Source organism: Westerdykella ornata, assembly GCF_010094085.1.
Source record: "Westerdykella ornata strain CBS 379.55 unplaced genomic scaffold EI97scaffold_3, whole genome shotgun sequence".
Taxonomy (NCBI): Eukaryota; Fungi; Ascomycota; class Dothideomycetes; order Pleosporales; family Sporormiaceae; genus Westerdykella; species Westerdykella ornata.
In genome coordinates, this window is record NW_022986853.1 from 428,390 (window position 1) to 453,974 (window position 25,585).

General features: G+C 53.6%; 9 protein-coding genes across 9 annotated transcripts; 5 read left to right on the top strand and 4 right to left on the bottom strand.

Annotated features, from left to right (window-relative positions):
• Window positions 1-142: 142 nt before the first annotated feature.
• On the bottom strand, window positions 143-2,171 carry EI97DRAFT_464606 (uncharacterized protein; the record flags this gene model as incomplete). The annotated part of the gene is made up of 4 exons (XM_033801426.1): window positions 143-1,364; window positions 1,418-1,498; window positions 1,547-1,789; window positions 1,849-2,171. 4 exons carry the CDS (start codon window positions 2,169-2,171, stop codon window positions 143-145), a joined length of 1,869 nt encoding a protein of 622 aa, XP_033656854.1.
• Window positions 2,172-2,474: 303 nt separating this feature from the next.
• On the top strand, window positions 2,475-3,621 carry EI97DRAFT_172185 (uncharacterized protein). Its single transcript, XM_033793434.1, has one exon. It carries the CDS (start codon window positions 2,756-2,758, stop codon window positions 3,437-3,439), a length of 684 nt encoding a protein of 227 aa, XP_033656855.1. The 5' UTR covers window positions 2,475-2,755; the 3' UTR covers window positions 3,440-3,621.
• Window positions 3,622-5,035: 1,414 nt separating this feature from the next.
• EI97DRAFT_412232 (uncharacterized protein) lies at window positions 5,036-8,395 on the bottom strand (the record flags this gene model as incomplete). The annotated part of the gene is made up of 3 exons (XM_033796755.1): window positions 7,994-8,395; window positions 5,822-7,938; window positions 5,036-5,755 (listed from the first exon to the last, which is right to left on the bottom strand). The coding sequence occupies exons 1-3, from the start codon at window positions 8,328-8,330 to the stop codon at window positions 5,036-5,038; spliced, it is 3,174 nt and encodes a 1,057-aa protein (XP_033656856.1). The 5' UTR covers window positions 8,331-8,395.
• A 333-nt stretch (window positions 8,396-8,728) lies between these two features.
• EI97DRAFT_455579 (uncharacterized protein) lies at window positions 8,729-11,910 on the bottom strand (the record flags this gene model as incomplete). Its single annotated transcript, XM_033800657.1, has 2 exons — window positions 8,729-11,362; window positions 11,416-11,910. 2 exons carry the CDS (start codon window positions 11,908-11,910, stop codon window positions 8,729-8,731), a joined length of 3,129 nt encoding a protein of 1,042 aa, XP_033656857.1.
• Window positions 11,911-12,167: 257 nt separating this feature from the next.
• On the bottom strand, window positions 12,168-13,662 carry EI97DRAFT_172174 (phosphatases II). Its single transcript, XM_033793433.1, has 2 exons — window positions 12,415-13,662; window positions 12,168-12,263 (listed from the first exon to the last, which is right to left on the bottom strand). Exon 1 carries the CDS (start codon window positions 13,518-13,520, stop codon window positions 12,576-12,578), a length of 945 nt encoding a protein of 314 aa, XP_033656858.1. The 5' UTR covers window positions 13,521-13,662; the 3' UTR covers window positions 12,168-12,263; window positions 12,415-12,575.
• Window positions 13,663-14,427: 765 nt separating this feature from the next.
• EI97DRAFT_430412 (cytosolic phospholipase A2 zeta) lies at window positions 14,428-17,488 on the top strand. The gene is made up of 3 exons (XM_033797684.1): window positions 14,428-14,845; window positions 14,902-16,152; window positions 16,205-17,488. The coding sequence occupies exons 1-3, from the start codon at window positions 14,781-14,783 to the stop codon at window positions 17,349-17,351; spliced, it is 2,463 nt and encodes an 820-aa protein (XP_033656859.1). The 5' UTR covers window positions 14,428-14,780; the 3' UTR covers window positions 17,352-17,488.
• A 69-nt stretch (window positions 17,489-17,557) lies between these two features.
• On the top strand, window positions 17,558-20,216 carry EI97DRAFT_491998 (uncharacterized protein). The gene is made up of 4 exons (XM_033802293.1): window positions 17,558-18,031; window positions 18,080-18,164; window positions 18,215-18,435; window positions 18,486-20,216. The coding sequence occupies exons 1-4, from the start codon at window positions 17,833-17,835 to the stop codon at window positions 19,859-19,861; spliced, it is 1,881 nt and encodes a 626-aa protein (XP_033656860.1). The 5' UTR covers window positions 17,558-17,832; the 3' UTR covers window positions 19,862-20,216.
• Window positions 20,217-21,138: 922 nt separating this feature from the next.
• Window positions 21,139-22,569, top strand: EI97DRAFT_371475 (Septin; the record flags this gene model as incomplete). Its single annotated transcript, XM_033795291.1, has 3 exons — window positions 21,139-21,370; window positions 21,421-21,884; window positions 21,934-22,569. 3 exons carry the CDS (start codon window positions 21,139-21,141, stop codon window positions 22,567-22,569), a joined length of 1,332 nt encoding a protein of 443 aa, XP_033656861.1.
• An 899-nt stretch (window positions 22,570-23,468) lies between these two features.
• Window positions 23,469-24,779, top strand: EI97DRAFT_172345 (uncharacterized protein). The gene is made up of 3 exons (XM_033793436.1): window positions 23,469-23,525; window positions 23,706-24,055; window positions 24,109-24,779. Exons 2-3 carry the CDS (start codon window positions 23,752-23,754, stop codon window positions 24,642-24,644), a joined length of 840 nt encoding a protein of 279 aa, XP_033656862.1. The 5' UTR covers window positions 23,469-23,525; window positions 23,706-23,751; the 3' UTR covers window positions 24,645-24,779.
• Window positions 24,780-25,585: the final 806 nt, after the last annotated feature.

A 25,585-nucleotide genomic window follows, 5' to 3' on the forward strand; every position in this document is an offset into this window, starting at 1 on the left:
TCAAAGCCAAAGAATTCATAGCTACGTGGTTCGAATCTTGCATACAGAGACATGAAGGAAGGACTTGCAAAAGCAGCTTTTCATAATAGCTATGTGGACGCCGTAACGTTTTGCCTGATACGCTCCAGGCTCAAATCAATGCCTACATCTGCGGACTCCAGTCTATGTTCTTGTTCCTTTGTGTTCGTGCACATATCCTTGCCCATGTTGACGAGTTATCTGCCTTGGTGAGGCTTGCGCTTGATCTTCGACGAACTTTTGGCAACTTGCCGCTCGCGCTGGATTGGAGATGGGGGAATGGATTGTCGAGCTCAATTGACAAATCCTCTTCGTCATCAGTGCTCGAATCCGGTTCTGATATAGGCTCACGCTCAGAGTCGGATTCAAGTGGAAGATCCTGCTCGCACCGAGACCAGTCTGAAGACTCCCCCGAACTCTCTGACATATGGAAACTGGTGCTCCAATCGCTTACTACCGTTTCGTCTGGCTCGATGAAATTTGAGTCCCCACTTGAGCTGTCCATAGGACTCTCGGTTCTCTTTCGTTTGCGTGAGCTCGTCGTGCCGTGCGACGGCTCGCTTAACCTGCTTCTTGAAATCTTCACCAGCGGAAGATCGTCATCTTCAGAATCAGTCGCTATGACTTGACTGTTGTTTGCATCCTCCAAGTTTGCAAGGCGGTGAGTTGGGCTATCAGTACCGGATCTAGGATTTTGCAGCTGATTTGGACCAGTCTTTGGTTGTTTCAGGTTCCTTCTTTTAGATTTCATACACTTCTGCGTTGATGTCCCTGACCTCTTCTGTCTTTGCTTTGGGGGACCTTTGGTATTGCTACTCTTCCTTGGTTTTGTAGGTTTAACGGGAGATTGGTAGCGATGAGAAGCCACTCTTTGCTCGGGGGTCTCTTCCGGAACATCGTCGTCATAAATGAAAAACGGATCGTCGAAGTCAAATCTGACTCTGACCTCCTCATCCTCGGCCTTCAATTCCGCCTCATTTTGTTCCACTACAGGTTTTTGCGCAATCTGACTTTGCAAGTACTCCTCCATCAACCGGAACAAGTAGTCTCTGGCGGACTCAAAATCTCCCCGATGATCCAGAAGCAAGTTGTACAGGCTTTGGACTGGAAATAGTGAGCAGGACTCCAGAAGTCGTCCCACTTTGTGTCTTAGGTCTGGGTCGTGGATGTCGGAAAGCCACGATGGGTAACAGGAGTCCCAATCATCGGATTTCGAACCAGCCGGCAACTTGGATGAGGAGACTTCAGCAATACATGGCGTCACATGGTCGTCAAATCGTGTGGGAACAGAGGGTTCGAGTATGGAAATTTTGTCCGAGGAAGTCTTACACTGAGCTGCACCTTGGCTACGACTCCCATGTTATAGAACTGGCTTGGCAGATGAGGAAGCAAAACTTACACCACCGTTGTCGGCGACTGAGCGGGACAATGCAGCACTGGTTCCACTACTCGCCCCGCTGGAACATTGCTCTGAGGTGCACTTTCGTGTGATGAGACAGAGGGCCGCTCTTCGCAAATAGGGACGTACGCAGTCTCCTTTGCGAAGCTCATATGGTCCAGGCTCTTGCTGATCTCTCTATGGAAGTTGCGGAAGATGTTGTTAGCGACTTTCAAAGATTCATTGAAGGCTGCAAGTTCAACACTGGGTCCTGGATCTGGCTCTGGAAATAATACGTTGCTTGATGCAGGAACACTGTTTAGAGACCCGGCTGTAGAAAGAGCTGGCGCTGAATGGGTGCTGCGAGTTATTGTATGAACTGTATCCTTACCGCTACAAACAAGGTTTTAGTTCTTTCAACTTCTCTCAACAACAGCAAACGCAACGCCTACCACGTCTTCCTTGCGTTTTCACGCTCACTAGCATGTTGGCCGGGTGAGACAATTTCAGCCTGTGATCGGCGTGCTTTTGCACCGTCTTTTCTTCGCTTCCTGGAAGGCTTTGAGCGCCCACTCTGCTTGAGTTTCCCTTTATTAACTTTGTTAATCGACTTGGTGCTGCACTTCCTGGTGGAAGAGATGGATAGACGCAGCGGTGCAATTCGACATAGTGTCCTCGATGCATCACGCGTGATGAAATTCCAGTCTTTCTGTATCTCGTAGCCCAGTCTTGACAGCCAGTAGGGCAGAGTGATTGGAGCAAAGGAGAGAGCCATTAGTTGTCATCATTAGTAACATCCACAACAGGAATGCATCCGGTTTGCAGTCGTTCTTCAATGAAGGATCTTCCGCTCTTCTCGGGCGGTAATGGGTTGGGATCAATTCCTTGGTACGGACGACAGCGGCCGTGAGATTCCTACGGGACCGGGCAAGATTAGTACATGAGACACAGCGGATGCAGTCCGCGAAATCCAGTTAGAAACGAAAAAGACTCCTACGGTTCGGCATTGAAGACGAAGTTAAGACAAAGTTACGGCCTAATCCCCACTTACGCAATAGTAATGCCAAGGCTTTCCTATTCCAGCTCTAGCGCATACATCAGTCCCACCTTCCAAGCTCCGCGTCCATCGGACGACATCACCATCGCGAACCATCGCGAACGCCTCTGGACCTCAGCGTCGTCCCCTATGGGGCATGTCTTCTGGCGCGACTTTGCGTACACGAACAAGCGTTTCCGCTTGCGAATGGCGACCGGAAGTGTGGGGGAAGCCGCTGCTAGGTTGTTTGCAAGGTAGATATATGTTGCTTTGTATTTCGGCTACACGTCATGGGCTTCAATTGAGCACGAAGGCTAAGGTGCATGACCAGGTTGCTGTCAGGGCAAATGATTGAGATAGAAGTTGGCACAGGCGAACAGAAGAGGCGGTGGCACATACACAGAGAGCTTCTCATTTACCAATCCGAGCTGTTAGAGGAAGAGATAGGAGGGAAGAAGAACGGCGACAAGATTCATCTGCCCGATCAAGATCCCGCAGGGTTCGAGCTATTCTTGAAATGGCTGTATCAAGGGAAACTGGACGATGTGAGCGACATACCCGGGCAAGACCGGCAATACGAGTATGCAGTGAGCTGTCACAAGCTTTACCTCCTATGTGAGCGGCTCGGGCTGGAGCAGTTGAAGAACATTGCCATGGACCAGTATCGCAAAGGATTGAACCTATCCGAACTGGTGCCCGACCCAAACGAGATCAACGATATATACCGGCAGAGCCCTCCAGGCTCACCCTGGAGGAAACTCATGATACAGATTGCTGCACGCCAGATTATGGATCCACAATCTGACCGCGACGTATCCACCTACCGAGAATGCTTTGAAGGAAACCCCGACTTTGCTATCGAGCTAGTAAAATCCATCAAGGAAGCAACTGGGGGCGTTCTGCTCGATGACCCTACAGAAGGGGACAACGATTGCGATTATCATGATCATCAGACGGAACCCAACTGCCACATGAGGGAACATCGGGGGCTTAAGCAAGGTAAATAAGTAGTCTCATCCCAACGTCCAGAAGCCGATGACACGAATACCATTTCTTCCATTGCGGAGATCTTGATAGACTGTTTCAGTATCGGTTTGTTCCGCCAGCACAAAGGATCACACTCACTGACTCCCAGTCCACAAGACACAGTGCCGCCATCTCGCCCCAGAATCCAACAACTCCGCTCTCAACGGTCTATCCGACCGACGCATCTCCCATCGCCTCCTGCTTCACCTCCCTCAGAAGCCGCAGCAGCAGCCCCGCCTCGCTCGCCTCCAGGACGACAAGAACACGGGCCCTCTCCGGATTCGCAGAAGACTGACGAGCCCAGCATTCTCCACGACGGAGATCTCGTCAGCGAACGCGACAGGGATGCGGCCGTCCAGTCCGAAGGAAAGGAGGGCGAAGGACGTGATGCCCTTGGGGAGCAACCCAGTGACGCCCCAAGAAAACCCCTACCCGATGCCGTACCAGCAAACGGAGACGCCTACGGGCAAGAAACACCCAGCCCCCGGCGCGCACCCCGCAAAATCCGACGCAGAAGCACTTCGCCTCACGCCTCAAAGTAGCTCGCCGCTCAGCATCCCAAGTAGCATCCACTCCGATCTACTATCCAATCACTCCCAGAATCCCCCCGCCCGTCCGAGCTTGAAAACGCAAGGTAGCGACTCACGCAGTATCTGGCACTGGACGCGCCTAGGCCGCATAAGCATCCTTCCACGTAAATTGTCCGAACCTCCGCCTGGGCTGATGACATGCAAGGCTGCGGGGTCCGCTGTTCATGATGCGTTGCAGGGGTCGAGGAAGAGGGACGATCGTTCTGAATTCTTGGACGACTCTAGTTTGATATCTTCCACGAGCACGGATGTGGATGGCCTCAGAACCGGCTCCAGACTGTAGTATCAGTGAGGCTGCTACTGGTTGGGCAGATGATTTGTTGCGGAGGCCGGACATGCGAACAGAACGTCCTCGCCTGGAAGAGATAGTCGCAAATCCACAACGACCACGACGACACTATCGGACCGGTGCCACCCACCACTCCATCGCCACGGCAGCAAAGGAAGAACACGGGATACCCCTGCGGCGCAGCAGCAGCAAACAGAGAACCGCAGAAATCCGCGAGACGTAGGCAACGCATGTGATTGCTTATAGCCATGTCCCCTCCTTTTACCCTCAAACCCTCATCTTCAGTGTCATGTATATATCCCACATAATCTGCCGCCTGGCTCTTACGATGAATTTGTGTCCATCAACCAAATGGGAAGATTGGGTTGATTTAGGTGCGTAGACGAATCACAATGGCAAGTTTGTTTTGTACATCTATTGGAGGGTAAACGAGATTGGCAATCATGTCAACTTTGTTGTGTGCTGTATTCGGAAAAGGATTCTTGAACAAACCTTCTTATTCTCTCGTCGTCTCAACTCCGGTATCAAGCAAGCAAACAAGACTTGTCTTCAAAGGAGACAAGACAATCGATATACCCGCCCAACTCCACGCCCGCTAAACAAACACCATCTGACCCACTAAGCTGAAAAGAAGTCACAGACACCGAACTCTTCCCTCTACCCATACTCCACCTCTCCCCTCACCTCACATACACCTCCTACCTCTCCCCACCCCCCTGCGCAACGCCCTCCCCACCCCCCACAGTCCCCCTCTTCACCCGTCTAAAACACATAAACTCGACCCTCGTCCCCTCCCTCAACCTCTTCAACACGCCCCTCAAACTGCCCAACTCCTCCTGCAACCGCACCCTCGCCGCATTATCCGTCTTCCGATCCAGCACCTGATAAATGTCCGTCTGGACCTGGCTCGCCTTCTCCGTCGTATAGGAACTGAGCGTCTGCGCCATGAACTCGACGTCGAGCGTGGCCTGCATGAGGGCCGCGAGGCTGCACGATTCGAGACGCTCAAACGTCGAGATGAGGGCCAGGGTCGTGGATTCGAAGAGCGAGCGCAGGATGCGGTTCGTTAGCGAGGGCGCCGTCGTGCTGACTTCGGTGTGCACGACTACGAGGTCCAGGAGCACGGTGAAGACGTACGGGCTTGGGTCTCTGTCCGCGACGCTCTTGCCGCGCGGGCTGGGAGGGGCCCAGGAGGGGCTGAAGATGCCCTTCTCAATGGTGGACGTCATGCGCGAGATGTGGGGTTTGGTGTAGGATTTGAACAGCTGCGTGTCGAGTTGGGAGAGGACGTCTTTGATGCGCGTGGTTTCGTCGGGGAGCGCAACGGAGAAGAGGGTTTCGAAGGTGGAGAGCAGGTGGGGTGCGATTTCGACATTGAGGGCTGTCATGTTGGAGAGAGTGAGGAGGAGGCGTGTAGACTGTGGTGAGTTAGTGAGGCTCTTTGGAAGACACATCTGTACAGGTTGAAAGTAGCGAGTACTAACCTGTTTCTCGGCATTCATCTTGCCCCAGCCACCATCCTCTACTCCAGTCTCCTCCATCGTCAAATCATCCCCTTTGGCTTCAAAGTCCTTTCCAAGCGCCCCGCGGCCCTTCTCCGCACACTCCACCATACCACTCAACGTCCGGTAGAAGCTCGTGACAAACTGACTCCTCACCATCTGCAACAATTTGCTACTGGGCGGCACCACGACATCAATCGCCGCTTTAGAACCCCCTTCACTACCACTCACATACATGATCTTCTGCAGATTGGTAAGCAGCATCGTCTGTATGGCCAGGAACCTCGATGGCATATTGGTAATGGTGATCTCCTTGCGCTCCATGTCACGAGTCCAATCTTCCAGCACTTTGAGATTCTCCGCGTCAGTGTTCCATGCCGCACAGACGGCCTGGACACAGCGCTCGCGCACCACGCCTACCAGGAGTTTCATGGCGTCGTCGATGCGCGATTGCGGGTTCGTCTCCGGTAGTCGTAGAGAAGCCATCTCATTGGCAGCAGATCCGATGAGTAGGAGCGTTTTTGACAGGTAGTGGGAGCCAGAGATCGCATTGGAATGGGGCGCCCAGAATGCATACTTCTCCCAGGTCTCCCCTCGACGAGGTGACGGAGGTGGGACGTTATTAGGATCGAAGCGGAACCGCGTGGTTGTCGTTGGTGTCAGAGCGGCACTCATTGGCGACCGTGGAGTTGTGGGTGTAGGAGTCGTAGGCAGCGGAGAGAAAAGAAGCGAGATATCCTCGATAGGAGGATCTGAGAAGAAACTGAGAAGGTTTTCGCGAATAATGTTGACGAGCTCTGCAGCGCCTTGTTCAAGTTCGGACACATTGCTGCTGGAGAGTTTATGATGGACAGACGACTGGTTGTTGAACCCTATGGGAAGTCCGCGTTGCGCTCTGCCATTGATGAATGATGTAGCAATTTCCCAGTATTCGACAAGTTCCCCAAGAAGCCCGCCATTCGACGAAAGAAGAGCACCCAAACAAGCGTTCACATGCTCCCAAAACTCAATCACCTTTGGCGTATCAAGCTTGCTTGGGTCTAAGACGATGCTGTTGTTTGTTGGTACCGATCGCAAATGTCGTGAAATCAGTCTCAGATTGGGCTTCTCCGAATTGCCCAGGTGCCTCCTTAAGATCTCAATCTCAACCTTCGAACGTTCACAGGTTGCTACGAGCCGCGACTTGAGGTACTCATATCGCGACAAGAGCCAAACCCAGATGGGGTTGTCTTCAACTCCAAGCTCCAGCATGATGGATATAAGCTCCATGTATTGCTCCGACTTCGCTTCCTCGGACCCTGACCGCAGTTTCGTGAAATGGGCGCTTGTGAGCCTTTTCCAGCAGTCTCGCTTGAACGCTTCAATCTGATTTTCAACATCAGACCACATGCGCGCGGTAACGACAATCTGATGGACCTGCGAATCCGCCAAAGGTGACCGGTTATACGTCGCCTGGGTGACAATATATCTCGCCTCTTCCGCATACTTCCGCGCGCGACCATATTCTTCAACTATATTCTCATGATCCTTTCGTCGAATCGCATCCTGCAGCGCAGAACCCACTTCAAACAACCCGCGGTGCTTATCAACAGACGCTAGTATAGCCTGCAAGGTCTCTTCTTTTTCGCGACTGTTTATCGCCGGGCCCCATACTTCTTCGGCTTTGGCGGCGACTTCGGTAAGCGGCACCTTGATACCATGGACACCGTATTCGCTCTCTTTTACCAGAGCATTCTTCCTCTTCCTCTCGCTCGGCGCAGGCTCCAAAGTCGCCGGTCCGCTAACCCCAGACGAACTCGCTTTCCTTGAAGAAAAGCTCGAGCGGCTAGGGCCGCGGGTATGCCGCCGTGGTGGTGGAGATTCTGGCTCCTTGCCCACCTGCCGCATCTCATTGTACACTCGGTCGATCGTCGCTTTGGCGGAGACGAAGCGCTCGAAGTTTGATTCCACCAGGACTTTGAGGGACGCGGATTTCTTCTCAATGGAGCGGGAAAGGAAGTCGAGGCCGGAGAGGAGAGAGTCGGTCGAGGCATCACGGTGGACCTGCGAGAGGAAGAGAGAGGGGGAGAAGGTGGTCGAGCTCAGGAGGAAGCGGTTCCCTGGTGTGATTGCATGAGCATCGGCCGTGAAAAAAAGGCACAGAGGCAGACCCACTCAACCGTATATCATCCTCCACAGGCAGCCCCTTCTGTCGCAAGACCTGGACAACACTGGGGTAGGTTCCCAGCGGATCGCTCTCGTCCTTCTGCACCAGATTCTCAACGCCATCCCTCGACTTCTCCGCACCCGGGAGCTTCCGCTGATAGCTACTTGTGCTTTCCAGCACGGAGAATCGCGATCTGGAGGCGCGGCGCATAGGCAGCGTCGTGGTCTCGGTTGAGACATCTCCCTCCTCATCATCAGAATCGACGTCCTTCTCCGCAGGCCATTGAGCGGGAAATAGGGAGGGTATGTTGTATTTGTTCAGCAGCTTCGTCTCCACGGATTCCATCGTGGCGGCTTGCCGCCTACACAGGCGCGTCGAGGTTCTGGGGATCTCCAACGCCGCGTTTGGTGGAGACCGTGATAACTATGGTTGAAGGTCAGACCATCGCCCAATCAGGTATAGTCTTGGCATTAGTACCTAGGTATTTTCGTACCTGTGTCAACATCATGGGGATACGGAGGATATTTCTGCGTTAGAGTAGCCTAGGGGCATTTGCTAGCAGTTGATGCTCGCATTTCAAATTGCGAAATACATTCCCAGCGAGGTTAATAAAGTGTACCAACATCAGTTGAAATGACTGCCATCATGATGGTTTAATGGTGATGGGTGATAAATATACATTCATATGTTCTGGAGCACATATGTTTCCTAGACGTAATCCTATTCCGTTGACGTAGGGTCTCCTACTGCACTATTTTCCGTCTCCTGGTGGCTCGTCCACCAGCCCGCACGCCAGCAGCAACCTTTTGCGCTTCACGTTTGCCCTGCCTGCCATCACACCCGCCTACCACTCTGTTCAACTCAGCAGGACTACCTGCTGAAACCTCCCTGTGAGGAACGGGCGAGTTAGTGGTGGGTGTCGGAGCAACATCTAGCTTGTTGCCGCTCTCGTGCCCTCGGAGTTGGTTCTTATCCAGGAGCCTCGGGTCCATCATGCTCTCGTCCACGGCCTCCTGCGGTTGTGGATATGGACGATTGCAAGTATATCTCGGAAATGCTGGATACATATCATAGCCGTGCTGGTCTTGAAGAGCTGTAGACCAGTTCGTATGAGGTTTCCCTCCTCCCACAGGTGCCATGGTTGGTCGAGCATGGTGAGAGATCCAGTTTGGAAATGTTGCCATGTTCATCACGTTTCCACCGTGTAGATTTCCAGTATATAGTATGTGACTCGGCGCATAAGAAGGAGTCGCTGCCGGCGCTTGCGGTGAGGGAGCATGGCCATAGTACTGGCCGCTGCTTTTCAAGTGAGCAGGCGGAGAACCATGATCTGGAAGTGAGTGCACCGGCCTCGGCCCCTCTTGGAACAAGTGAGCCTGGGGATCAGGGTAGTTGTGGTTGGACGCCCCATTGGAATGAGGAGGTGGACCAGAGTCTACCAAATTCGCATGAACAGTCGATGAGAGGCCATTTCCCGCTCCAGGTCCATTGAAGTGGCCTTGAGATGAGAAATGCATCAAGGCTCCGTGAGCGGCGTCGGCAGGGCAACTTACGCAGCTGACGCCGGGACCGCGCGAGGGATATTCTATGGGCCGATTCGACGAGGTTTGCCAACCGCCAGCCGGATGCTGCACCTTTCGCTGCGGAGAGGGTATAGTAGAGGGTCGTGGCTGATAAAAGTCGCCAGCAGAATTTGCGGGTGAGTATTTTCGACTGGCCGGAAACGCAGTTCCTTGAAGGGGAACTGGTTCATTCATAGCCGACAGCGAGGAACCTTGGTAAGCTGATATTGCTTGGACGGAAACCGATTGATCTGATGTTGTCGGGTTAGCGGCTCTCCGCACGGCTCTCAATCGCTGAGGATCCGCTTTAGCGACTTGTACTGGTGAACGCTTCCGATCGTAACTCGCAATGTTCGCATGCGGCATCGCACGGGTCACGGACTGGTTTCCTTGGTTCGGAAGAAGCGAGACACCTGGCGGGCATGCCTTTCCAGGCTCTGCAGGGGACCTGTTCGACGCTGGAGTGCATTCCATTGCATTTATCCCATTTTCTGATCCTGAGGTAGCGTGGCCTTGTTCCTGATGAGAGCTCCTCGTCTGCGCTTGTTGCAAAGCCGAGCGGTGGTGTTCCGTCACCATCTGCCTATAATTGGCGCGAGCCTCCGGGGTACGAACGGACGGCATCGAAGCTGCACTACACATCGGCTTTTCAGGGATCTTGGCTGTATTATACGGAGAAAGCGAGGGAGTGGGTATGCTCCCAGGGACCGTTGGAGTCGTGACACATTTGACTTTCGGCCCAGATTTTGGACTATTGGAGTCCAGTGCCGGCTCGTCCCGTGCCTGTTGTTGAGGGTGTGATCTAAAGGAACTACGGCTTGGGAAACCCAACTGGCCGTCGCGGGGCGCATCTTCCGTCGTCGCCATATGGGGGTGTATTAGGGACGCCTGGGGGAGCGTTCTTTCCTTTCGAGATGAATTGAGGGCTTGATTTCCAGTAGAAGAGCGTCTGAAAGAAGGAGGGGTTCGAGAAGCTGATTCCCCAATCTGGTTCAATGTATCGCCAGACGCAGCTGACTTCAGGCCGCCCACGAGCCGATGTTCCTCATTCTTGGTACGCGGTTCAACATGTGTAGCATTCTTCTGGAATGAGGGAAGAATATGTGGAGTGTCCGCAGCATGATCTTGGCCTTCACCGGCACGCTTACTGCCCGGATTGACCAGACGTTCTCCAACGATTTCGACATCTTCCACTGGGGCACCGCTCGCGACCTGACGATCCAAAAGTGAACATTCCTCTTTCGATGTTCGGACTGTTGGGGAAGGTCTCAAGGGCGGATTGCATTGCTGATCTTTGGGGGTATCTCGAGCCTCGATCCTATCCTTCAGCTCCGACCCCGAAGGGTTGCGACCGCTCACAGCACACGGAAAAGGACGAATTGATTCCGACAATAGCTGCGGAAGCATTAGATCCTTCCATTCGCCAAGAAGGCTTATTGGGAGATGGTTCTCCAGAAGATAAATGCATGCTACGAGAAGCCCGCCCGGATGAGGAAAATCGGGATCGATGACTTCATTCTGGTCAGAGCTCTCAGGTAGAGCCAAGTGGATCGCAGAATCATCTTTCCCCTGTTTGTATCTGGAAAGGTGGTGCGCTCTACATTTTTCCTGTAGGCGTCTGCGCTCCTGTTTCTCGTCATCTTTCATCGTATTATCGGCGTTCTCGTCCAAGATGTCGTGCAGCTCCTTGTCATCAACACCGAGAAGGGCCTTGACTGCTAGAAAGCCCCCTCCAGGGAAGCATACCATAGCTTCTTGCACAATCTCATCTATGATCTTCTGTCGCAATGACCAGTAAAGGTCCCTGAAATGAATCTAACTCGAGTTAGCCTATGGTCGTATACCAATGCCAGAAATCAAAGCCTTACGGTACGAGCGCCGATGCCGAAGCGGTTCCGCAACACCCTTTCCAGGTGTCGTATCAAATCTGAGGCAGATTGTGGGCCTCCCAGATCCGGAAGCTGAGTTGCAGAGATCTGTAACTCCCGAGCATTTCTCCGGTCGATGTCCTTATAACTAGCGACGCGCGCTTCGTCGTCCTTGCCGAAACGTTGCAATATGAGCATAGCGATGCAATGTTGACTGGCTTCAACACGATCTTCGAGCGTTTCGCCGGGATCGAGCGTAGGAAAGGGCGCCGGCAGCAGAAGAAGCATTTCGCGCTGTTTTTCATCGGGCGGCGAAGGTACTCGATCAGGACGTCTGCCTCTGGGGGGTGCCATGGTGCGGACGTTGGTGCCACGGCGCGAGCGAGACTGCGGTTCTCCGGGGTCGTCGTTTGACTCTAGACCTAGATCAATGTACGACCCGTTGCCTTGATAGGCCAGAGGGGCGCGCCTCTCCGTTGCGTCGCGGAGTCGCATGCAACTGGCCACGGGAATGTGGGTTGTGCAGGGATAAGATAAATATGTGAGAGCAGAAAAGGTTCCGGATAGCAGCCCGTAGTGTCGATGGGGGGTTGTGCTGATGTGGATTCGTTCATGCGCGGCGGGTTGTGTTGAGTTGCCCAGGCGGCTGCGGGAAGAGAGAGAGACAGAGAGAGTGGAGGTATGTGAAAGGCGCAGGCACGACCATCCGCTGCCCCCGGCGCGCCTTCCACACGGAGCCAGACCGCCTCCTCTCACTTTCACTCATGCAAACTCGCCGCGCTTTCAGATTGTTGTAACCATACCTAGGTATCTACTGAGGCCGCCCAGGTCGGCGGCAGTCGCCGGGCCTACATCAAAGTCAGATTTGACTGCGCCTACCAGGCAGCACAATGAGCTAGCGAAAAGACGGGATGGAGTTCATGACGTTGACTTTTGTAGATTTCAGATATTACGGAGAAGAACTAAGACGAGAGTAATCCATGAGAAGGGTGACATTACCAGTCTATACCCGTCTGCGTCCAAACATGCAGAAGATGCCATGCATGACCCCAACTCCGCCATATGTTGTCTCCCGCTAGGAATATAGCAACCGCGCAATGCATACCCGAGGGAGCGACAACATGGCCGCTGCGCCGTTGATGTGCCCAACTCTCCCTCTCTCAGCCATCGCTGAAAGGCACAATTGACCTCCCGCTAAAGCGTTGGACATCGTCGAGATCCATGCCATCCTCCATGTCGACATCTTCGTCGTCCATCGTGTCTCGAATCGTCCTCTTGTGATGTGCTGAAGATGCAGATTGGTGTGGCTGCCCTTTGGGAGAGCGTGGAGACTGTGGCATGGTCGTGCGTGAGCCGAAGACAGTTCGTCGGGCTTGAATAATGTCCCAGTACGACCGAAGGCTGGTCTTGATGCTGTCGGTGAAAAAGACGCAGAAGCGCTGCGATTGGCAGAGGTTCATGGCTCTGAGGAAATCGAAATCGTCCAGTATCTCCATCAAATATGCTGCCACAACAGCCGCCGACTGTTCATTCCCAGACTCGCAAAACACAAGCACACGCCCAAGCCGCGGATTCGGGGTGGACGCTGTGAGACGCTGGATCTCTGCAACGTGTCGGGTGATGATCCTGGTAGCACGGGGAAAGGCCCGAATGAGGGCAGGACTGTCTGGTACTTCGATGGTCGCAACTTCATGGCAGACCTGCCGCCCAGCTTGAATAGCAGTCTTCATTGCATTTTCATTCGTCCGGACGGCCAATGTCATGGTTATGCCTTCGCGCATGAGATAAGTCGAGTCTTTGGCCGCATTGACAGGACCGAGATATAGCCACGGAAGGATTGCTTGTGCTTCCCTCCGCTGCGCGTATTTCCAGGCAAGGACGGGGTTACTTTGCATGCCTTCAGTCAAGTTGAAGTCCTTGAGGAAGCTTGTATCGATGGGCTCCTCCTCGGCCGTGTCATTATGGGCCTCGCGGACCTGCAAACTCCGTATCTCACTTGCGGACGACGGTGGGGGGACGACAACCCGAGGAGGAGTGGGAAGCCGATAGCTGTAGGCGTATTGGCGCTTGTGTGTAGCCGAGAGATCCGAAATGGTTGCGTCCATACTACGTGCGGATGCCTTCGACTATTGGTTGAGGTGTTGGGGCAGCTGTGGCGAGCGGGGGTTGAGCTTTTCGCTATGCGGGAAGGAATTTGTGCAGCGGGCGGTGTCTTGTGGAGGCAGCAATAATATGTCCGGTCATCTGTTGAGGGCGTGATGTAGAGGGGCAGTCCACTACTTCCGGTCCCAAAGTAGACACCTGCAGTGGTGTCGGAATACTGCTCAGACTTTTGCTAACACACCGTTAGTGGGAAGTATTGGCCTCGGGAAGGTAGCATCAAATGCTCTCATGGTTTCAAGCGCAGCGGTAGTCCGGCGGGGGAGCGCGGGGCAGTCAACCATGACGAGAGGTGAGTGAAAGATGTGAAAGACGAGGGCAGGGTCTCAGGTACGTTGAGATGGTCGCGGGTTCCTGCAGGGCATCCCTGCTAGAGCTAGAAATATCACGTGCCGCGTCCTTTACCCCTGCTCCGTGAACTCCATCCTACATTGAATGGCCGATGATGTCGTTTGAAAGGACTGTTCCAGATATTTCAGGCGCTAATCAATATTTTGGTAACACTTGCCCAATATTTCCGTCCTCGTGATAAGATGGAGGTTGAACTTGACAAGTGCAGAGCATACTGTACAGCTTCATGATCTGGGAGGGTTCTAGTCTTGACCATGGTCTGCGGGACTCTACGAGAATCTGCTGCGCACGCCGATTGACTCCCAAGGCGGGATTGCCTTAGGAGAGAAACAATACGAGCTATACCTTACAGTGGTTACAGTATATACCTGGGTACTTAGGTATTCCCTCCAGGACTGCCCATAGCCATTATCGCGCTAACCGCATTCGGACGATAACCTTGCACGGTCTTTAAACAGAACCTTGGAGCATTCACTAGTTATCCGGATGGTGCTGCTGACAGCACAAGGCCGTTTTGAATACTCCGTATCAGTTGTTTCCAATACCCGGCCTTTTGTCGCCAACCTCCAATGGCAAAATGCTTGTGAACAAGCACTGGTTACTACTTCCAGAACTCAAATGCCAAACATGACGTTCTTCCGCGCGCTTGGCAGATGACATCGCCACCTGGAACTGAACCGGGATCTAGCGGGACCTCTTCGGTCGGGAGCTTGCATAGCAACTCGCGCATCTTCCATTCCAATGGTCTGTATGATTTGACACCAATTGGCCTCTACGGGGTTAGATAGCGGCCTTCGAGGCAACTTCCTCGCGTCTTTCGTTTTCACCTGCACCACTCCATTTGGAGCTGATGCATGGCGGGCCTGACCAGAGCGAGACACATCGGACAGCAGCTTCGGCTGCGCGGGCGGTATCAAAGGTAAGCTTAGAATATTTGTCAGTTGATCGAGTACTCCGGTGTCTGACGTAGAACAGGCTGTTCTCCAGTGCTTCTGGCCCCCGTCCGCGCAGCTTTGCGCTTCGCTATGGTTCTCCCTGCCTTATTGCCGCCGCGGCTCTCGGCGTTGTATGCTCCCCGCAATTCGCCCTCAAACGATTGATCCATAACGATGCGCCCAAAGGCACGGCTTCATGGTTCTCGGGAAGTGATCTACAAGCCGACACTTCAATAAGTGCCGAAGAGGCGGAAGAGAAGCTCAAGGAATCCGAAAATGGCAATGGCAGTGGACAGCAAGAACCACCCCCTCAATCTACGGTCGCGGAGGAGGAGAATGACAACGAGGATGAGAGCTCCCCTTGGTATAGCTTCACGACTGGGTTGTTCAGCGCCTCGACCTCTCTGAGCTCGCTCTCCTCTCTTGGTGACACACTGGCGGACTACGTGATTCCAAAATGGGCGAAGCTGCTCCCAGCTCTCGTCACGAAGCTCCAGAACGAGCTCTCCGCCGCGCCAGGGACTCTAGCAGAAGAGATATGGTACGAGGCCAACAACCCCGAATGCCACCCGGAAATCATATGGGACGCAACTGTCCGGGTATCGAACGACCTCTGTCAGGAGGAAAAGAACTACCTTCAAAAGAGAAAGCTATTCACTCGAAGGGCGCTCGCGCGATATCTAGATATTCCAGAGGAGAAGATACATCCCGACGACGTACCAGTTATTGCGATGTGTGGCTCTGGAGGGGGCTTGCGTGCTCTGGTCGCGGGCACATCGTCATATCTCTCAGCCAGAGAGCATGGCCTGTTTGACTGCTTGACATACACCGCTGGCGTGAGTGGCAGCTGCTGGCTCCAAACTCTCTTCTACTCCAACATCGCAGAACAAAGCCATAGACGGTTGATCCGACATCTCAAGAACCGCCTCGGCGTGCACATTGCATACCCACCTGATGCGCTAGAACTCCTAGCTAGCGCCCCAACAAACAAATTTCTATTGGCTGGTCTCATTGAGAAAGCAAGAGGCGTTCCGGACGCGGAATTCGGCATCGTTGATATCTACGGTCTTCTCCTTGCCGCAAGACTGCTGGTTCCGAAGGGGGAGCTTTCTGTCGACGAATATGACTTCAAACTATCTCATCAGCGGCGGTATACAGACGATGGCTCTAATCCGCTGCCTATCTATACCGCTGTCCGCCATGAGATACCGCTCGTGGAGCAAATCGACATGCAAGACCCAGTGATAGCAAAGGCCAAGGCTAAGAAGGAGCAATGGTTTCAATGGTTCGAGTGAGTTCAGATCCTTCCTCAGTCCTACAACAAACCGCTAACCCTTCTAAAGATTCACTCCCTACGAATTCTGGTGCGAAGAAATCGAAGCCGGCATCCCCACGTGGGCCCTCGGCCGTAAGTTCATCAATGGCCGCACCCTCTGGCGCGAAAATGGGCTCGCCCTTCCCGAACTTCGCGTCCCGCAACTGATGGGCATCTGGGGCAGTGCCTTCTGCGCCACCCTCTCGCACTACTACAAAGAAGTCCGCCCCGCGGTCAAAGGATTAACAGGTTTTACAAGCTTGGACGACATGATCGCGGGGAGGGACGATGATCTAGTGAAGTTGCACCCCATCAATCCCGCGAGTATACCAAACTTTGCGTACGGGATGAAGGATCATCTTCCCTCGACGTGTCCGGAGAGTATGTATGATGCACCGAATTTGCAACTCATGGATGCGGGGATGAGCAATAATCTGCCCATCTACCCGCTCCTCCGACCGGGCAGAAACGTCGATATATTGATCGCCTTTGACGCCTCGGCGGACGTCAAAACAGACAACTGGCTCAAAGTCACCGAGGGCTACGCCCGCCAGCGCGGCATCAAAGGCTGGCCCGTCGGCGCCGGCTGGCCCCCAGAAGAGGAGACAATGGAAGAGATTCAGCAGGATCTCGAGAGAGCGCAGGCGAAGTCGGAGGAGCAGGCAGAGCAAAAGGTCCAGGACGCCAAAGACCAGGAGAGGCAGTTACCGAGACGAAAAGACAATCCTAAGGAACTCTCCTACTGCAATATCTGGGTTGGCACGACCGAAGAGCGGAAAACGGATGACGAGCCCCCACCTTCCAAACAGGTTGCAGACGACGAAGACTGGGAGCTTATGTCGCCGGACGCCGGCATAACAGTCATCTACTTCCCATTCCTCGCGAATCCAAAGGTCGAGGGTGTGGATCCTAAGACGTCGGATTTCATGAGCACGTGGAACTTTGTATACACGCCGGAGCAGATTGATTCGGTAGTTGAGCTGGCGAGGACGAATTTTCAGGAGGGGGCGGAGAGGACGAAGAGGACGGTACGAGCCGTGTATGAGAGGAAGAAGCGGATCCGGGAACTAAGAGAGGAGGAAGAGAGGGAGAGGAGGAGGAGATGGATGCTGAGGCAAGGGAGAGCCGGAGGCAGAAGGATTGGAGAGGGTGATCACGGTGACCATTTCAGTTGAGCTCTGCGAGAAAGGGAGTTGCTAGTGGCTTGGTGTTGTAGAAGGCGCAGTTTAGATACCCATTGCATTAAGTTCTCAGCAAACACCTATGTATGTTTATCGAGCTTAGTTCGAGGAATGCTTATTAACCTTTGTCCACTGACGTTTAAATCGCGGTGAAACGATCATCCGGAGACCGAGCAAGTGGTTGCGAACTTGCGGGGGAGCTCTTCGCCAAGCCAGGGAAAGGAATTCCAGGCTAGAGGTCGTTCCGCGGCAACATTGCGCCAGACTCCCGCGCACTATAGCTCTTGTTAGATGGGGGTCTAACAAAGCTTCGAATCACTCCGAATACATACATCTTCAACATACAATGCTCTCTCTGACAATACTCCTCCAAACATAGCACTTGGGAACGACGTTTCGGCGCCATTACCATCAGATAGCGAGCCGAACCGGACCTTGACGTGTACCAGCCCAACGCTACCGCTGTGAGGAAACAATGGCAGTGCCACGGAAAGGCTCATATGCGGAGGAGAGTGCGGAGGTGGAGGTTTTATTCGCAAACATGGAGAAGATGCAGAGCCTGACGAAGAAGATTCAAGGTTCTCTCAACAGGTTGGATGCCAGTGGTCAGACCGTGAAGGAAGCCTTGGGTCCCATATATGGAAACACACAAAGGCTGCAGGTTACAGACAAGAGTACGAATCACGGTTGTACTGGCACGCCGTAGCTGACTAGTCTCCCAGATATTGATCGTGTCATCGAAGCAATTGAGCGGCTACAAGCTCCGAGAGATCAGTCTAATAGGGAAGAACGTATCATTCGGGCTGGGTATGTAACCCACATCTCGGATTTAGCTGCCCCGTCTAACATTGATTCAGCCCCCGTAATGGTGACCTACGAGACTACATTGCGTCTTTTGACCGTTCCACGGAAACCCTCGCCGAGCTCAAACGTTCTAACCTGCGCGCGAACCAACAAGCTATATCTGAACTCAGTGCATTGGTCAATCTGGGGACCAAGCAGCTGGAGGATGTGTTCCGCGACCTTCTTCGGGACGAGTCTTCACGCCCAGTAGACCCTCTGGAATTTGTTGCCAAAAGTAGGATCCTGTAGAGCCCAAAACGGTGCTCATTGCTGACCGAGCGACAGACAATCCGTTCCCACTCCTCACGCCCGAAAGTATATCGACATTACGACTTATCCACAGACACATCACCGCTTCAATTGCCCAAATTTCGAACAAAGAAGCTCGAGAGTCGCCCACCGCAAGGATCTATGCTGAGATTAGAGGAGATCATATTATGAACTCGCTACGGACTTTGGCCGCAGCTACACTCAGTACAGCACGGAAAATTGCACCAGACGCCATTTACAAGCAAGGCACGAACGGCATAGGCATGTATGCCCAGGCTCTAGAAGGTCTGATTGTTGCCGAGTACCAGAGTTTGAGCGACATCTTCCCGCGAGACGACTGGGGACCAGTCCTCACGTCGACATGCCAGGCCGCGCTATCCGAATTCAGTAAAACCTTGCGGGATCTAAACGGACACATTCAAAGGAATCTGATGACTGACTGTTTCTTGGGTTATGAGATTGTGGGCATAGTGAGCGGGCTCTCCCTTCAACTTGAGACGAAAACGGGCGCCCTCAAGCAAACGATATCCGAATCAGTGAAACCTATAAGGGAGACGTCGAAGGCTTCTTTAAGCAAACTTCTGGAAGACACCAGGACGCGCGTGCAATCACTGGTAGCTCTACCAACGGATGGCGCGTCCGTCCCGGTCACAACTGATACTATGACCCGGTTACAGACGATGACGAACTACCTCTCACCGCTCTCTTCCATTCTAGTCTCGTTAGGGCCTGGTGGGTGGAATCCTTCCAACGGAAATTCGGCATCGACATCATTCGACGTCGGCGTTGATGGAAAGGGACTCTTCATCGACTATGCGGCGGACACCATCGATACCCTGCTTCAAAATCTGGAGAACAAAGCAAGGAGCCTGCTGAAGGGTAGACCGTTGCAAGGAGTTTTCCTTGCCAACAATATCGCCATCATTGTCAGAATGATCCAGTCGTCGGATCTGCAGCCGTTACTCCCCGCACTCGACAAGAAGATTGGGAAATGGCGTAAGGAGGCGTCGCAAATGTATGTGGACGCATGGCGCGAACCGTCTCGCCACCTGCTGGATGTGCAGTATACGAATCGCAGCGGGCGGCCGCATTCGGGGGGCGGAGGGGTGGACTCTGCGGCCATTGTCAAGGCGCTCGGCTCAAAGGAGAAAGACGCCATCAAGGAGAAATTCAAGAACTTCAACACCAGCTTCGACGAGCTCATTGCGCGGCATAAGACATACAAGATGGAGCGGGAGGTACGATCGCAGTTTGGGCGAGAGGTGCAAGGCATTCTCGAACCGCTATATGGGCGGTTCTGGGACAAATACCACGAAATTGACAAGGGGAAGGGGAAGTATGTCAAGTATGACAAGACCACTTTTGGGTCGACGCTGGCCAGTCTGGCTTGAGATGGTTCATGCGGCGTTTGGAGTTGTTCATGCAGGATACCCGCTGGATTTGAGCATTTACTTAGGATGGCCGGCATTGCTTTGAAGGGACTCGGTCATTGGATGCAGGAAATGCCATGGGTGTCTCCCTGCTGTTGATCCTTGGTGGTTGTTACATGCCCAGGTGCACAGCGCTGTGTTGTGACATGATACATCACAGGAGCTGGGTTTCCTGGAGGGCAGTACATCTGGACCTCTATAACCTCAGGAGTTAAGAAATACCGGAAAGACTTGGGCGCTCGCTAGGTAATAGTCACAATAGATAGTGACCTTATCGGTATAACCTTCCAAGGTTGGTGGAATATAGGTGGAATGGTAGATAAACACGTGACGCCTTCCCAATCGGGCGACGCGATTTCTCTGGTGCAGGTGCAGTGCGCTGGCGACAGGAGCTGCCAACGACAACAAAATTCCCTGCCACACACCGTGGAGCCGTCAACTCGCCCCACCGTGTCATCTCTCGTTTTTAGACTACGCCTGCAGCTCTGCGTTCTGCTGCATTCATTCTTCTTGAATATTTTACTGCGTCTCAGCTGTGGACGCGCTGCACGTCGGAGAATTCGCCGTCCGAGCGCCCTCTTCTCGTCAACCTGGCGGCTCCCAATCTGATCCCGGCCAACGGACCCCTTTCCACCTGCGACCTTCGCTGGACAACCACGCCCAACTCTGTCCTTCATCACTGCCTCCCGCGCACTCCACTCCGCGCAATTCTCGTCGCTCGCTCGCCGCTTCTCAAGACTCTGTCTGAGAGTACTTTCACTTTGCAGGAAGCACCTCTTGCATTTTCTGGTACGCCGCATCCCAGTCCGTCTCCATGTTACTTTCCTCCGCATGGGGGTCGATCCTGGCGCCTCCATATTGTTTTGGCATCGACAACCCGCCATATCCTCATCGAGCACTTCTGAATCGAGTAGCTGCCGCTGACTTCGTTGCTATAGCCGTTTTCCCTTCCTTTCCTCCCGACCACGTCTTCTGATTTACTCGCGCCATGGGTAAGGACCCCCCTGGACAAATATTCTGAGACGAACCCGCACACTCTCTGCTACCACCCTCTTCTGCACTTCAAAGAATAGCATTAGTTCCTATAATCATGAGAGGAGTGCAATTGGATGCGGAGGAGGTGTTGGCCGGTTCAGAGGCCTCTCCTGCTATCTCGATTCATCGCTAACTGCCTCTTCCCAGCTACCAACGGCGCCGCACCCGTTCCCGCGCATGCCTCACCCTCTCCCCCAGCGACCATGGACGGCCAACCCCTCACCGACCGTAGCTTTACCCCGTCGTCTAACGGACGCTCCCAACCTCCCCAGACGATCTCCTCCAAGGATCCCAAGATTGCAGCCCAGGCTGCTACCGATATGAGGAACATCGTTCGCCGTAAGCTCACTGGATATGTCGGGTTCGCAAACCTTCCGAACCAATGGCATCGGAAGAGCGTGCGCAAGGGATTCAACTTCAATGTCATGGTTGTCGGTATGTGTTTTGTGATCATCTTTGCGTGGAACCGCCTGACAGTAGCGTAGGTGAGTCTGGACTCGGAAAGTCTACGCTTGTGAACACTCTCTTCAATACCTCGCTGTACCCGCCGAAGGAGCGCAAGCCCCCGAGCCTGGACATTTCCAAGACTGTCTCGATACAATCCATCAGCGCCGACATTGAGGAGAACGGCGTCCGCCTGCGATTGACCGTAGTTGACACCCCTGGCTTCGGCGATTTCATTAACAACGACGAATCCTGGGACCCCATTGTTAAGAACATCGAGCAGAGGTTCGATGCCTATCTCGAGGCGGAGAACAAGGTCAACCGCATGAACATTGTTGACAACCGCATTCATGCCGTGGTCTACTTCATCCAGCCCACTGGCCACTCCCTCAAGCCTCTGGATGTTGAGGTCATGAAGAAGTTGCACACCAAGGTCAACCTCATTCCTGTCATTGCCAAGGCTGACACCTTGACGGATGAGGAGATCAACGCTTTCAAGCAGCGAGTAAGTACAAGTGAGAAACTGCTGCCCACGCCCTGGCTGACTCCGGCAGATTCTCGCGGACATCAATTACCACCAGATCCAGATCTTTGAAGGCCCACGATATGAACTTGATGACGAGGAGACGATCGCCGAGAACAACGAGATTATGTCCAGGGTACCCTTCGCTGTGGTGGGTGCCAACACCGAGGTCGCCACCCCTGATGGACGCAAGGTCCGCGGTCGCCGTTACCCATGGGGCGTCATCGAGGTGGACAACGAGGAGCACTGCGACTTTGTCAAGCTGCGCCAGATGCTGATCCGCACCCACATGGAGGAGCTCAAGGAGAACACGAACAACTTCCTGTACGAGAACTATCGCTCCGAGAAGCTGACTGCCATGGGCGTCCAGCAAGACTCGAGCGTGTTCAAGGAGGTCAACCCGGCCGTCAAGCAGGAGGAGGAGCGCTCGCTGCACGAGCAGAAGCTGCAGAAGATGGAAATCGAGATGAAGATGGTGTTCCAGCAGAAGGTGGCAGAAAAGGAGAGCAAGCTCCGACAAAGCGAGGAAGAGCTGTACGCTCGCCATCGGGAGATGAAGGAGCAGCTGGACAGACAACGCCAGGAGCTGGAGGAGAAGAAGGCGCGGATCGAGCAGGGAAGGCCGCTGGAAGAGAAGGGCAAGAGGAAGGGATTCTCCCTTCGTTGAGGCGGAGGCTGATCCGGAGCGTGTGGTGCGTCTATACCCCTTTTTGGTCGAGGCTCGGATCAGAAAAGCTTTCCACTTCTCTCCTTTCTCCTTTAATTCAACGCGGACGGATACACCACTGGGTGGTGGGTAGGTGGTGGGTAATACACGACGGCACAGATGGTGGTTGGACCCAGAGACCGAGGGCAGGATCCGGCTGTTCAGCCTGCTTCGGTCGTTGGGTAGGCCAGCAGCATTTGCACTCTTTTCACTTTTCTTTTCCTTCATTTTCGACTAGTACGTTTTCATTGATTAGTTAGTAGTAGGAGGGGGGAGGTAGTGATTGTGTTTGGAGCGAAGTGGGCGAGAGCTGCTGGGAGTTGCTTTCATGTACTCTACAGGTCATACTACTAGTAAAGCGGTTTTCATTTGTCGAGAAGCGTGACCGGTGCATGGTCAATTCGACTTGGATCTATGAGGAGTGTGTCTACACCTGTTCAGTAGTGAGACCACTCTTTCACGCGAGCATTTTGGAGAGCTGCTGACAAAGCGGTGGTCCAATCACCCAACCTCGTCATCGGGTCTGTGCGTCAGCGGCACCAACTTGTCCCTGCACCAGCGAGGCCGCGAGTTTGCATTTCGTCACCAGCAAACGCCTCGAACTCCAAGCTTGCTTGTCTTCTCTCCCACTTCTCTCTCCCCTTCTTCTCCATCTGTCTCACTATCCCAAACCGCATTACAGTCTTCTGCTGCAGTCATCCTTTGCAGCTCTCTGAATCCTTTCTGTAAGTCCCTTAGATTTGTCTTCCTGCACATGCCCACACGAGCGAGCTTGGACTCGCCTTGTCCAGCTCAATCCACCCACTCCATGTCATCTGCCAGCCGGCAATGGTCAAGCTGTACAATGTACGGGGGCTTCCCTGAGGCTTGAGCGAGGATATAGCAGTATTTGATGTAGCTGGTGGGAGCATCAAAGAGTGAGGAGCTTCATCAGACAGCCTCGGACGACGAGCCCCGCCCAGCCACCCGCGTAGTTGCCAGTTGGCTCCTCCTCCATCCTCCGCAACCTCATCACAATTCAAACAGCACGACCACTCTCGAATTACGCTCACAGCTTGTCATTTCCGGCTGTAACAGCGAGTCGCTAACGAGATCAGTTTCCGCGTCCCGCCTACAACACCTCGAAGTCAGCTCCGCCCGACTATGGCCCCTCCTCCGCCCGCTTCGCTTCCCTTGGGGCAGCGCCTTGCTGCCCTCGCGCAAACGCTGCAATTCGCATGGTTTACGGGTCATGTGTTCCTGCTTTTGGCTACTCTCCGCTACAGCGTGTCGTACATAACCTTCAATTCGGGATCCAGATGGGCCGCCTTCTCATACCGTCTCGCCTTCGTCTCGGCGACGCTCACCTACGGAATCGTGGTGTATAAGGCTTATCGCGCTCGTCTGAGGGCTAACAAGCCCACTGGTGTGATTTCGCTGGCGGCGGACGAGAATGTGCAATATCTCAGTAAGCTCAAGAAGAAGTTCTGGGTCCCCATATATGCTGACGTGCTATCCCAGTCATGGCATTGGTCTGGCTTTTCTCTCGCCAGATCCCGCTCGCGATTCTGCCGTTCGCTGTCTACTCCATCTTCCACGTGCTTACCTACGTACGCACCAACCTGCTTCCCATTTTCCAGCCGCAGCCCGCCTCCCAGCAAGCAGGAGCTAAGCCCCAACAATCCGCCCTCGCAACCACAATCATCAACTTTGTCAAGGAATACTACGATGGCTCCATGACCCTCGTCTCCATTCTCGAAATCGCCCTGTGGTTCCGCGTCCTCGGCTCCGCTCTGCTGTTCCAGAAGGGCTCCTGGATCCTCTTGGTCGTCTACACCATCTTCTTCCGCGCCCGCTATGCCCAGAGCAGCTTCGTCCAGGGAGCCATTGCTCAACTTACCGCCCGTATCGATGCGCAGCTTGCGAACCAGAGCACGCCTCCGGCTGCGCGTCAGGCTTGGGCTACCGCGAAGAATGTCATCAAGCAGGCCGTTGAGGCTACTGATATCAGCCGCTATCTCGCTGGACCTCAGGGTGCGCCTAAGAAGGCGCAGTAAGCCGCTCCACGCGCCGTTTGGCTACCTCTGGCAATATCAGCAAAGTTACTTGTCGGGGGTGTTGGGGGGCAGGGCTTGGATGGCGGAGAAGATGACGTACATTTTGGTCAGTGGAGAGGAATAGAGTTAAGCGGGTGTGACAAGTTCGCAGATACCCCGGTGATGGAATGGATTACGGATTTCAGTCCAGGTCGGAACACGATGGCTGTCTCTGGAGCAGCGAAAGCTTGGGAAGGCGATTGCTTAGTGGAAACCATTGCTGCGGGAGGATCACATAAAAGGAGTTTGGCAGTCGATTAGACGGGTATGGTGGCCGTGCCTTGAGGCACTGATGAATGAATGGAGAGCCGTTCTGGAGTGGTTGATGGCCTGTTTGGACATGGAGACGGCGGACTGCTTGCGTCTGCCCGTATTGCTACTGGTTCTGTGATGCTTGATGGTTAGAGGAGGGTAGGATAATTGGAGACAATTCTGACTACTTTGCCACAGGTGATTTCTGACTTTTTGATTCATTATCATTGCCTAGCGAGTGTTTGTTTCAGATCCACTCGTCAGTTGTTTTATTCCATGATGTGATGACCTGTCCTGACTCCTTGGCAGTCGAGGTCGACAAGTATGTTCGCATCGTTCGCATCACTTCCAATTGAGAGGCGGTCTAGGCTCCATGCGATGTGGCTGGGCCTGGAACACACGCCATGAATTGCAGGCACACTGCAGGAGTTGTCCAGTAAGTGGTGACGGACCCTACTTATGTGTGATGGTGCTTGCATGCAAGTACGGAGGATTGGAACTGACTGAGGGGGACCGAGTACATAGTCCCCGACTGTACTGTATGGCTGGTTTCTTCACGTGAAGGGGTTTCTAAGGGGAGGTGTATGTTTGCACACGATTATCCCAAAGAGGTTATACCTATACATATACAAGTATAGATGGAGCATTTT